The 12,983-nt window shown below is 45.9% G+C and overlaps 1 protein-coding gene across 4 annotated transcripts in view; it reads right to left on the bottom strand.

Annotated features, from left to right (window-relative positions):
- Positions 1-3,126: 3,126 nt before the first annotated feature.
- The window catches only part of prkcz (protein kinase C, zeta), a 113,273-nt gene continuing 103,416 nt past the window's right edge, over positions 3,127-12,983 (bottom strand). For all 4 annotated transcript variants that reach the window (XM_071475041.1, XM_071475044.1, XM_071475043.1 and 1 more), the window contains one exon: positions 3,127-5,436. In XM_071475041.1, the coding sequence (XP_071331142.1) occupies positions 5,349-5,436 (88 nt within the window). In that variant the 3' untranslated portion in view covers positions 3,127-5,348. The remainder of the gene's footprint in view (positions 5,437-12,983) is intronic.

The raw sequence follows: 12,983 nt of genomic DNA, 5'->3' as shown, positions 1-12,983 counted from the left end.
TTTCTGTTTTTACTCTAAAAATTTATTCAAAATGAAAACTCCGTCTTTCTCTAATTGACTTCCTCCCAGTGTGCTCAGCAAGATGCGCACAGGAGATGGTGATCACGCACACGGGGCAGTTAAATGAATGTGCACACTCGCCTTCATGCAGGCGAGTGTGGAGTGTGACTGAGCTGATGAAATCCACTAAAGATTCCACTGCAGAGTTTTTATTATTAATCTCCAGTAAAACAGTTCAACTTTATTTTCTTGGCATCGCACAGAAAATGGTTTTAGTTGATGAATACTGGTTAATTGCCTTTTCCAGTCTCCCAGTGTGAACAGAGTAAGTGCTGATCAGAGGATGTGAGGCAACACACACACACACACACACACACACACACACAGAACTGTAGCATCTGCAAAGATTTTCTGCTGTCGTCTGCAAAAATGAAGGACTCAGTTCACGGAAAACCAGTATCATTTTTAATAATTACACATATTTACAAAGATGCGGTGAAGCTGAATGAAGCGTATCCCACCAGCAGCATGTTAACACAAAAACCATGGACTAATTCTTTCAGGTCAGAGAGAGATTCTGTTCGTCTCTGGTGTCTGAGTGGCCTCCACTGTTCTGTCTTGTGGTTTCATTGCCTCCTGGTTCATCCATTGGTCCCGTGAGAAAAAAAAAGTAATGTTTCACCTGGTGTGAGAAAAAAAATGACGAAACATGACATTAATAAAATGCTGAAAAGGAGGTGGAGCTTAGGAGGTTGGAGGAGGAAGCTTCTTTGAATGTTGAAGTGATTTCCAGCTTCTTCGTGTGTGTGTGTGTGTGTGTGTGTGTGTGTGTGTGTGTGTGTGTGTGTGTGTGTTCATTGTGGTGGACTAATTGGCAACTGTGGAACTGCTTCATTATCTCCTCTCCCTGTTCCTTGCCTGTCTGTAAAGGCCCTGCAGCTAATTGAGACCCTTTGACTCAGGATCATCTCATATATCCTATTATGTGGTTATCAAATTAGCACAGGTCAGATTTCATCAAATAATTCCCAGCCAATAGAGAGCGAGCTTCCCTCATCCCTGGAAAGTGCACAGAGGCAGAGATCAACACAAAGCTTGTATGAGAGGCGAGGAGTTTAATCCGTGCTCGGAGCTGATGTCCACACGTTGTGCCTTCTAACAGCACAGGAATCTGCATTTGTTTAAAAAGATGCTGCTTGTTGTGTATAAATGTGGCAGTATCTGAATTTAACAGCCTCAAACTTCCCTGGATACAAATAAACCCATGGCTTCTTCTTCTTCTTCTTTTCTCTGCGCTATGATGTGAAAAACCTGTGATGAATCACGGCTGCAGAAATGAGCTGACAGCCTCCAGACCCCTGATGTCAGAGCCGACCACCTGAGTCAGGCTGACTTCACACTGAGCCACCGTCAGCTGCAGCTTCAGCACCAACACCTCAACAGAGCTGTCTGACGCCTCAGTGTGGGGAAAATAAACCTGTTTAACTGAGACAGACCAGCCCACAGGTCGTCTGTCAGCAGGTCACTATGACCCCTCATTAGGTTCTGTTGCTAGGCGACCTCTAGTGGTCGTAGTGATGATGACAGGAGCAAAGGGAAAAGTGCGGTGACGTAGTTTATAGAGCGACAGAGTCCACGTCAGGAGGAGGTTGGGGTGGATGGATGAATATGACCCAGGAGAGCGGTGTTCGATTCCCATGTGACAGGAGCAGTTTATGTTGTTTCTATTGTCCATGACTGTTTGTTGTTATTATTGTAACCATGATGACAAAGATCTTCTGATGTTGAGGAAGAACTTATTTTAACCTAAATCACCATCTTTTCCCAAACCTAACCAAGACATGGCTGTTATTATAGTAACCATGGCAACCAAGGTGTTATACTGGTGACTGTAGAGCCGCTACTTCAGTGTCTGTCACAGGGATGTTGGTTGTTCAGCTGTTTCCTCTTTTCCTTTAACAAAATTGCTCAATACTAAACTAAAGATTGTGAAAGAATCGCGTCGTCATGTCCGATGTGAGATCAATACATGTGACCAGACGAAGAATCTGATCGATGTCAGACTTCTGATAGTTAAAGTTTTCAGAGGTACAGAGAGTTTGGTTGGTGCTGGGTCCTCCTGACCTTCGGGGGCGGATACAGTCCTGAGACAGGCGGCAGATCCACGAGGTTCAGTCTGAACTACATCAGCGTGCCGGCGAACGCATCACCGCCTGCAGACACGGACAGAAGCCAGTCCAGACCTGGTCCGGATCAGTGGACCCGGGTCAACAGGAGCTCACTCAGTTTGGGTTTTGATGAATCTCCAGTCACCAACATCTGTTGTGACAACTGTCCTCTTAAAGCTACTGTCTGCGACTTTTGGAAATCAAGCACTAGCATGAGACTTCAAACCATCCACCCTGCTCCTCCCACCCCTCCCACCCCCTGCTCCACCCCCTGCTCCTCCCACCCCTCCCACCCCCTGCTCCTCCCCCTGCTCCACCCCCTGCTCCTCCCCCTGCTCCTCCCACCCCTCCCACCCCCTGCTCCTCCCCCTGCTCCACCCCCTGCTCCTCCCCCTGCTCCTCCCGCCCCTCCCACCCCCTGCTCCTCCCACCCCTCCCACCCCCTGCTCCTCCCGCCCCTCCCACCCCTCCCACCCCCTGCTCCTCCCGCCCCTCCCACCCCTCCCACCCCCTGCTCCTCCCGCCCCTCCCACCCCCTGCTCCACCCCCTGCTCCTCCCGCCCCTCCCACCCCTCCCACCCCCTGCTCCTCCCCCTGCTCCTCCCGCCCCTCCCACCCCTCCCACCCCCTGCTCCTCCCGCCCCTCCCACCCCCTGCTCCACCTACATCCTTGATGTGTTCGCTGTCTCGGCTAATGCAGGAATCAGGAGCTCGCTAACCTGTGGGTCAGACATAGCCCGTCTTCCAGCAGCTAATGCTAGCTCAAAGCCTCGGGGTGAGAGTTGGAGTAGACCACAAGCATCTTCACTTATTTAACTGACAGCTGTAAGATCCCGCCCCTGATGTTGGCCTCCTCTGATTGGTTAGAAGGGCGAGGCTCATCAGAAACGTCAGAGAGGGAAACTCTGCAGCAGAAGTGATGGAAAAAGGTTAAATAATGTTTCTTGAACACTTTAAGTTGATTTAAGGCGAATTAATTATTCAGTTGAATGTGTCACACACAATATGAAACATGAAGGAGACAGGTTGTAATTCACAATTATCATTATCAATAATCTACCAATGGTTTTTGATGATTTTAAACTTATTAAATTAAGTTTAAGTTATTAAACGTCAGTTTTTAAAATGTCTAAAAATGAAGACAAATCATCACAGGTGACAAACTCAGATCTTTAGATTAATCAGTCAGATTCAATTTAAAATGAAGAAATATCAATTTAAAAATGTGTGAGATACCAGAATTAAAATAAGCAGAGAAGCAGTGTATTTATCATGAAACATACAACTGAAGTTAAAATAAACGGTTTGGTTTCCTGTGTGTAAAATAACGATGATCTGCCCTTCAAGTCCAAATGAAACGAAACAGCAGATCTGCTCTGTCGTTTACATCCTGTGGCTTCAGGGACGAATAAGTAACAGGAACAGTTTTAGATTCTTGTCTCTAGAAGGAGCAGTTGTCGTTATTCAGCAGCACTGCTAACGAATCGCTGTGTTGTACTGTGTCAGTGCCCAGCTGTCCATCTAACACCGGCCCGCCCACTACACGAGGTTTCTGATGGAGCTCTGAAAACCTTCTTTCATTGTAATGACTGGTGACTGCAAACAGAGACTGTTTCTCACGCGGACTCTAACTAAAGGAACAATCTGACGCTGTAAGTGGCTCTCAGCTGTGGTTGCATCATGTAAAACCAGCCTCGGTGCGGAAACACACAATGAGCCCAAAATAGAAATGGAGACACGTTTCCACAAGGCAGAACAAGCGAGCGGTCACATGAGACTGTCGACCGGCCGCAGATGGTCACGCAGTGGCAGCTGGTGTGGAAGAATCCGAGCTCGGCCAGCAAGCCTGTGCACACTGTGGAGGCCAGAGCCAATGAACCGCCCTCCCTCTCAGCTGAAGTCCTGATATAATGTTTTTCTAAAGCTGCCAGACTGTGATTGGCAGAAAGCTCGCCGTGGCCTTTATACAGCTTTACACCAGGTTTTTTATCTAAACACAGGACAGTGTGGACGCTGTCTGCTGGGTGACAGTTCAAAATGCTCGTTTGGTGTTGAAAAGCAGGACCCAACCTCCACTATCAAATATCTGAACATCAAACCTTGCATTTCGTCTCTTTCTGCCTCCAGTCTCAGTCATTTCTGCTGCTCCTGTGAATCTACAGATCATAAATCATCGGTTCTACGCTGCTTATTTGAATTGATGCATTAAAAAGGAGAAGATTCAGTTGTGTGTCAGGACTGAGGCAGGTTACTGTGCTCCACATGTGTTGATTCCCCTAAAATTTGATCAGTTTGGACCAACCCTGGCAGAGTCTGGCCACAGCTTCAGTTGGTCTTTACCCACTGAGTCCATGATGGGATAAGAGATAAGTGCATTCAGAGACAAGGTCATTAATTTGATCTTTGAGGCACTTCTTAAATAAAAAGTTGTCTCCCACTCAGCAATTTTCCCCCCATTGTTTGTGAAAATCATAAAAAGCAAAGTTTGTGATTACAGATGAAAATGTGCCACTTGCATCAATAAAAAGGCATCGTCAATTTCAGATTCACGACCTACAATATAATACACAATAATAACTTATTTTTTTCCTTTGTCATTGTACATTCTTGTTTCGTGTGAGGCGTCGCCCCCTCCCCCCAACAAGATAGAAAGAAATTAACAAAAAAAAAAAAAAAAAAAAAAGTGCACGTAAAATTTCAAGTTCCTCAGCAGAACTGTCATATTCGTCCAGGGATGTGAGTCGGGTCGATGTTGTGTTCATGATGGCAGGCACAGAATTAACAACAGCTCTCTGTTCAAATCACAAAGCCAGTCATGCTCTGACATGAGGATGGACATTCTGACGGGAGAGAGGGATGAAGCCGAGGGAGAGAAAGAAAGAGAAGAGGGGAAGACAATGTAAGGACAGGGAATGTTCTTGTACTTCAGTGTCTTTAGTGTCTTCCGAGAGAGAAGAATTTTGTACCCGACACAAACAATCTGAATCGTCCAGGAGGGAAACGCTCCCGTCCTCCTGTTTGCTTTGCCTTGTTGACAGGTCCAGAGAGGGAGTTCATCCTCCATGTTGTCCTTTACTCCTCCTCCTGCTTGCCTTTCAGAGTTGGCTTGCGAGTGGTTTTTGGCTGAGACGGCAGCTTGGACAGACAGTAGGTGGGCGAAGGAGGAAGCTCGTCTCTCCTTCATACAGACTCTTCTGTGGATAGCAGCAGGGGGTTGATGTATTCAAATCCCTCAAACTCTGACTGGTCTATTCTCTTGATGACGTCCCTGAGAGGGGGAGAGAGAGAGAGAGGCAGGGGGAGAGAGAGAAGAATCAGAGGTGGAGTTTCATCACAAACCCAGAGCACTGCGTCATCCACGGCGACCCCCCCGGATCAGGTTCTGAACAGAGGTGGGGACAGACTCTGCAGCTCTGATGCCCCACTGCTGATTTCAGTAGCTCAACCTAAGTATCTGCCAGCGGCAAGCACTGACCCAGTTCTGATCCATTTCGGTGAACTCATCCATTGTCCATACTGTTTATCCTTACAGGGTCGTGGGGGGCGGGAGCCAATCCCAGAGGGCAGGGTTCATCCAACAACCATTCACACTCACATTCACACCTACAGATAATTTAAAGTCTCCAATTAACCTAAACCTGTGTGTCTCCTGTGGGAGGAACCCAGAGGAAACCCACACAGAAAGGTCCCACCTTGCTGCTCTATTCTCTGTTGTTACTCGAGCTCCAGAGAGAAGCCTGAGAGAGGAGATGTAAAACTACACTGAGATGGTTTTTGGTTCTTCAAACCACAAATATATCTTCTGATGGAGATCAACACACAGAGGAAGAGTAAAATATGGAGCTTTAAGATTTTAATTCACTTAATCTACCACTTAACTGCTTCAGTGCTGATCGCCACTGTTTGGGTTTCATATTGTTAGATAAAAGGTTTGGATTGTATTCAGATATAAACAAGGTGTTTACAGGGCTTTGAAGTTGGTTGCTTCCGTTTAAATAACTTTAAAAATGAATAAAAATACATTTAACCACAGAAAGTCTGTGTTTTTTGTTGGTACCTGCAGCCACTGTTCTGTCAAATCTAAACCTCTGCTTCAGCTGGAAACAACCTGAGAAGCTGATCTATCCTTCACACGCTGCAATATGGCATCCCTTCATACATGATGTCAAGTGAGACAGAAAGAACACTGTGTGGATCAGTGGAGAACTCAAACAGCTTTTCCCTCCTGCTGCTTCCATTAACAAAGACATAATCACAGGTAAATGGAGCGGAACCCCAGAATTAGTGGGCTCAGAGTGGCTGGGTAAAAATAAATCTACTCCCCTAGCAACACTGCTTCTTCTCCTGCAGCAACAGGCTGTTTACTCATCTGTGTGTGTGTGTGTGTGTGTGTGTGTGTGTGTGTGTGTGTGTGTGTGTGTGTCTGTGTGTGTGTGTGTGTGTGTGTGTGTTTTGAGGAACTGAAGCCCAAAAAGGAGGCCTCTCGCTGGGAAAGGCTGAGAGGCTTTCTCCCTGCAGACACTGAGCTCAGGGCTTTGAAGTTAAAACAAAAGGTGCGTTCACTGGACTTTCTCCTGCTTCACCAGGTGGGTGGGGGTCTCACTTCAGGGGCCACCAGCGGTGTCTAACAGGTTGCAGATCCCACCCACATAGAGCGCCGCTACAAGTGAATGCTGCACTGTCAGTTTGCCGAGCAGCATACTGATGAAGCAAATCTTTCTCCTCCATGTGATCTCATGTGAAGGGCTCTCACTGCAGGAACAGGTCAACCACCAATACAACAATTACATCTAGAAAATGGTGTTTTTCTATTTTGGAGTTTTGGAGAGTACAGAGAGGCAGAGAGGGAGACCACATAAAGGAGAGGGGAGAAGGTTTGGGAGTTGACCAAAACAAACACTGTGTTCAACCAACGTAAATGTTGCTTTTTTTTCCCAGGCTTGGACGACTTGAAAGCATTACCAGATGCAGAATGAGGAGGAGGAGGAGGAGGGGGGAGTGAAGTGGGAGAGACAGAACAAGCGTCCGGCTGAGAAGCATGAGGATAACTACAGAGCATTTCAACTGGGTTTTGGAGACAACTAATATTTGTACCAATATTAAACTGAGAAACCAACACTTCTGTTAGACAGAGGTTCAAACTGAGTCCTCACTGACAAAACTATACACAACACCCAGCACTTTAAAGCAGGACTACAAAAGACACAAAATTAGAACAAGACAAAATCCCCAGGCTGAGAGGCAGAAAGACCAGCAGCCCCAGAGCTAGAAGCCTCTGTGAGAGCAGCGCTTTTAAAGCCCTCCCTCCCAGGCCAGGTGCTCCTCATAGAGCAGTAATCAGGAAGCAGCTGGGCGGAGCTGCAGAGGAGACACATGCTGCTGGAACAGTCGACGTGCCTCGTCTCTTAGATCTCCAGAGTCACAGGAAACCAGCCCATCAACAAAAACTGTCAGGAAAACGAAACAAGTAACTGAGACTGAGAACTGAGACCAATAAAAACCAAATGATGACGTGAAGGATGGGTGAGCAGACGTGTGACTGTCTGAACGTGTTGCTCAGTGACCTGCAGCTCACCTGTGGAGTCACACACTGTAGTTTCCTCTGCCGTCTCTTTATTTAACCACTTCACCTGTTGCACTGTGGGTAATAACAATGTGTTGTGTTCAGTAATGCTCTGTCTCTGTCTGATCTGTCTGCCTGTCACATTTATGTGGGGGGGCAAACCACACAGGCACTGACGCCCTGAGCAGTGAGTCCCCAGGTCGATGCCTGGCCAGCGGGAGTTTGCAGAATATCATTCCCTCCTCTCTCTCCCCATGTTCCTGTCTTTCTGTTCTGTCTTATCCTTCTATAAACTGTCAAGATTAAAAAAACATGGACTAAATTAATCTACAATCCACTGACAACAGAGCAGCAACAAAACAACTGAGACAAACATCGCAGGTGTTGCTGTCAGAGGGAGTACGGTCCTGGATTCATGTTGATGAAAAATCCTCTAAATCTTCCTCTAGATGTTCCATCAGGAAATATGACTGTGTTATTGTTCTCCAGTGTTTCCTCCTCTCCTCTGTGGACAGCTTTGGTAACTATGGCAATGCTCGGTGAGCGGGAACCACAGAGAGAGCAGTGTGGTGCAACAGGGTTTCTGATGATAAGTGGATTTAGTGAGGAGAGTGTGTCTGTTGTGTTACTTCAGAGCAGAGAGGCACTAACCTGGAGTTAATACAGAAATAGAAAGAGAATGAAAATGAAGTTAATAAAATAAATGAACAGTAACTCAGTTGGAAGCTAGAACCTCCCTGACTTATATTCAATTCAATATTCAATCTGAGCTCAAAATCTGTAGAATTAAATGATTTATTTTAGATAACGTTACTTTAGTCTTGACTTTTACTGTATGAACAGAACTTTTACAGTAATCAGGAAATATTATGAAAATATTATGATACCATGGATTCAGTTCACTTTTCAGTCTATAATCATTTTGGAAAATGAAGCCTGTTGAATTCTCTCTCAGCCGTTCCTGTTTGCTTTGTACCACTGGATAAATCAATGAATTACTTTGAGTCTTTTTTTCTATGATTTCTAAACATGTTCATGTTTGTTTGGACTTTGGAGACAAAGTCACACTGAATCTAAAAATATGTGCACCAAAATCTGCTAACCTAAAGTAGGAAACCATGTATGTTTGATATGAGACTTCTGGTTTCTGACCTGCAGACATCAAACATTTGTCAAACTAAAATAGAAGAAAATAAATTAGTTAATAAATGTATTTATTGCCCAGAATTCAGGACGTATAATGTTTGGATAAGCAACAGGTTCACTGGGCCAGAGTCATATTGGGGTCCTGAAGGACTGAGGCAGGACTGAAGGACGCTTCCCTGGGCTCAGGCTCAGGCTCAGGCTCAGGCTCAGGCTCAGGCTCAGGCTGCCATTTTCTAAGACTGGGAGCTGGCACAACAAGACTATAGCCTCCCTCCCCCTCCCCTCCCCTCCCCTCCCCTCCCCTCCCCCTCCCTTCCCCACGCTGGAAGGGCCCCCAGCAATCCTGGCTTTTAATGTTGCAATGTAAATCTCTAACACGGAGGGTTTATCCTTCTCTCTCCCTGCACGACTCTCACTTCTCTTTCTTCTCGTGCCAAGCCCATCATGAGTGGGAGAGAGGGGAGACTGGAGAGCTTTTTTGCATCACCCCCTCCTAGCGGGAGTGGGCGACGTCAGCCCCTCTCCTTGGTAACAGAGGGAAAAGAAAGGGATGGGGAGATAAAGTGCGAGACGGAGGGAGGAGGCGTGCGTCTTCTTTTGATGTGCCGTGGTGTTTGATGCCAGGTTGATATCTCCACTACTGAACTGGTATTGTGCTCCCCACCCCATTCTCCCCCTGCCTCCCCTCTCCTCTCCCTGTACAAACCAACCTCCTCCACAATTGCCTCCCCAAAAGTCTGTCAGGGACTCCGGTCGTTAAACCCTGTCACAAATGAGCCGGTGTGAGGTTCAGAGCCGTCTCGCTGCAGCCCCTTAATGAGCAGCGAGTCTCACCCACAGCGAGGCTGGTTTGAAGATCAGCAGCGGAGGTGTACAGCACCTTCAGATGGAGCCACGGCAGCTACCCAAAGACATCTGTCATGGCTGCAGAGCATGATGGGCATTTAATAAGGCTCCAATTAACACTGGGAGCTCCTGATGCTCCGTGACCTGCCATGTCATAATGGTGTAGTTATTGCTGCACTCGCAGGGAAAGCCATGATGGTGCCTCTGCCAGTCTCCACCCAGCCGGTGGAGTCCTGTACTGATGGCGATGATACCACCGACAGCTCGAATGTCACATTTGATTTTGGAGGGAATCCTAACAGAGAGAGGTGTTAACCCTGACCCTCACCACGAGGCTGTGAGCAGCAGAACTGCTTTAGCTCAGCATGAACCTTCGTTCTCCTGTGGAGGGAGCAAACACAGCGGACCTCACACCCTGTCTGGACCTCAAGGCTTCATTATGCTTCAGCTAAGCTCTGTCAGGACAGTGTCTGAAGAGGATGGGGGCTGCTTGTGTTTGGTAGCTCTCTGAAACACTCCTGCCCCAGGAGCACAGGTGAGGCACGATGTGTTTGACACCTGTGTCCACTTCCTGTCTTTTTGTTTTGACCCTTTAGGTCAAAGACACATTCATTCAAAGGGCTGCGACATTATCAAATTCTAATGTTATAATTTTTGTGACTGAAAATACAAACAGTCTCATTATAATAATCATCAAACTTTTCTGGAGTTTTATTAAACCTAACAAACTGAATAGTGCAGAATGTGGAAAAGTGGACTGTAAACAGACGTGACCGTTCTCCTCAAGCTTCAACCTCCAAAAGCTGCAGTTCCTCTAATGACCACTAGAGTCTGGCTCCAGCAGTGAGTCAGTCCCCAGAGACTCTCATGTTCAATGTCCAACTTTACAGCAGAAAGAAACATGTTTACAGCCTGGTACAGAAACTGTTCTGGTCTCTAGAGATCATTTCCTCCTTCATGAAAACTGGAGTCAGGCCCTGCCAAGATGGCGACGGCGAAGCAGCTCACTATGAGCTCCAGAAACCTGTTGGTGACGTCACAGAGGCTCCGCCCATCTTTATTTACAGTCTGTCGTTTTCCTCCAGTGGCCTGTACATGATCTATCATTGACGAATAGGATGAAGAACATAATCAGGTTTATAATAATCAGGTTCTTACATATTAACTTCTGAATTAAGAGGATTGGTTCCTTTCTTGTGTTAAACTGAAATAAACACTTTTGTGTCTCTGTGTATAAATACCATGATATAAACCCCTGCTCCACTGAGCCTATGTAAGGTGCTCTGTGCTCCACACACCATACAGAGGATCCTGTGTAACATCCAACCAGTAAATTCACATTCCACATTTTCCCATGTATAGGACACTATAGAGGACGACTGTCTGATATTACAATCCTTTTAATACTACGTGTCCAGATTCTTTTTGATTGGTGAGGTGCAGGTTTACTTCATTTTCAGTTCAGCTTCTGTTTCTGAGCATTGAGGTTGGGGCTAAAATCAGCCCAAAAAAACTCTGCAGTAAAAATACAAACACTGGAGCCTGAAAAATCAGTCCAGCACGGATTTAAATGACAATGTTGTCTAACATAAGCCCGGTAATATCTATTGGCAGGGCCTGCTAAAGCCTTATGGAATCTATTTTGTGATGGCACAAAGGGAAGCAGGGCGCGCTTGTTTTGGTGCAGCGGACGCAGACGGTCTGCAACAGCGGAGCCTGCACTGTGTCTGTTGTTGTGCCAGATCTCCACATTTCTCTTAAACAAGGGCTCCTGTCACATCCTGAAGGCTACATGTTAGCATTAATCAAAACAATGTCCCTGCTGGATAAAGACGTCAATGTTGGGAACTCACAGGGGGTGGGGGGTGGTGTTCTTTATTGGATGCAGAAGTCTTCTGGGAAGATGGCACATGACTCACTGTTTGTGTGAAAATAAATGTTGTTTTTCTCCCTGTTTGATCACAACAGGATCCACTGATCACCTGTGTACACCTTTCACACCTGTCAGGTACAATCACAGTAACATCCTGCTGCAGACTGATGCTCTGTTTTATTAACCGACTGTGACTCAGTTCAAAAGAGACGATTTAATCTGCAGGAAATAAAAGAACAAAAATATAAACACTTTTGGTTTTAATCCCTTTTGAAATTTCAGATCTTTGTCTGACATCACTGAAGGTGTCTTGGATCACGTGTCGGACACACAGTGCTGAGGAAACCCATGAAAAGAGAAAGATGTGTAACTGAGATACGTCACACATGAAGAAAAGGCGAGACGCTGAATCTGTATTTTTCAAGCGTGACACAAAATCAGACAGAGGAAAAACCTGTTGATGTCATAGTGACATCATACCGCCAACATTACACAACACTGACACCACCAACGCAGGCAGTGTGTTCCTGGTGTAAGTCATATCGAATCAATCCGTCTCATTGTTTTTTAACTTTTGGCACCGACTAACGTCAGCAGCCCCGACAGTTATATTTACACCACTCTACTGTTTAGACGTAGTTGGAGGCCACTGTTGTTAGCTGTCTGTTCAGAGTGCTGAGGTTACAAGACCATTACAACATCTGGCCACGGAGGTATTGCAAGTGGGGCAACAAATAATTAGCAAAACAGTAAAATGAACATTTAATTATAATTATACACAGAAAAGACAGGAAACTGGTTCCTCCTGACTTCTTCCTATCTGGTATTTAACCAATGATCTGTCAGATGACAAGGATCTGCACAGTGTTGAAGGCTGAACACACAAGCAAATATAAATAATATGAATATAGAATAAAGTAAATAAAAAACCACGGTGGCTTATTACGATAATATGAAGCTGCTGCTGAAAGTCCCAGGAAGCTGCAGCTCCAGCCACATGTTTGTAAATGTAGCTGTGCCCTGATGAGCTGCTGTGATATGAAGTCTGATGTATAGATGTGTGTGTAGATTATCTGATCCTGAAACAGTATGATCTGAGCCTAAACCAGCCCTGAACTGAGCTCCGTCAGGTTCTGGTCTAGACTGTGGAACCACCGGTGTTGCAGCCTGTATGTAAAGTCTGAGTCTTGTGGAACGTCTCTTCTTTTGATTTGATTTTATCTGGATTTCCTTTTGTTTGTTGATGATTTCTTCCCTTTGGACCCTTTGGATAAAGACTGAACTTGGATGCAACATAAACCTGTTGAGACTAGACACCCGCTTCACTCATCATTCATTATGTAGCAGCTTGAAAAGTCACAGAACAACAGCATCACCTCGTTAGAAG

This window comes from Trachinotus anak, unplaced genomic scaffold (genome assembly GCF_046630095.1).
Source record: "Trachinotus anak isolate AG129_WGS33_773 ecotype Australia unplaced genomic scaffold, CSIRO_AGI_Tana_v1 ptg000004l, whole genome shotgun sequence".
Classification (NCBI taxonomy): Eukaryota; Metazoa; Chordata; class Actinopteri; order Carangiformes; family Carangidae; genus Trachinotus; species Trachinotus anak.
Note: the sequence above shows the minus strand (reverse complement) of the source record. Positions and strands in the feature narration are given on the sequence as shown.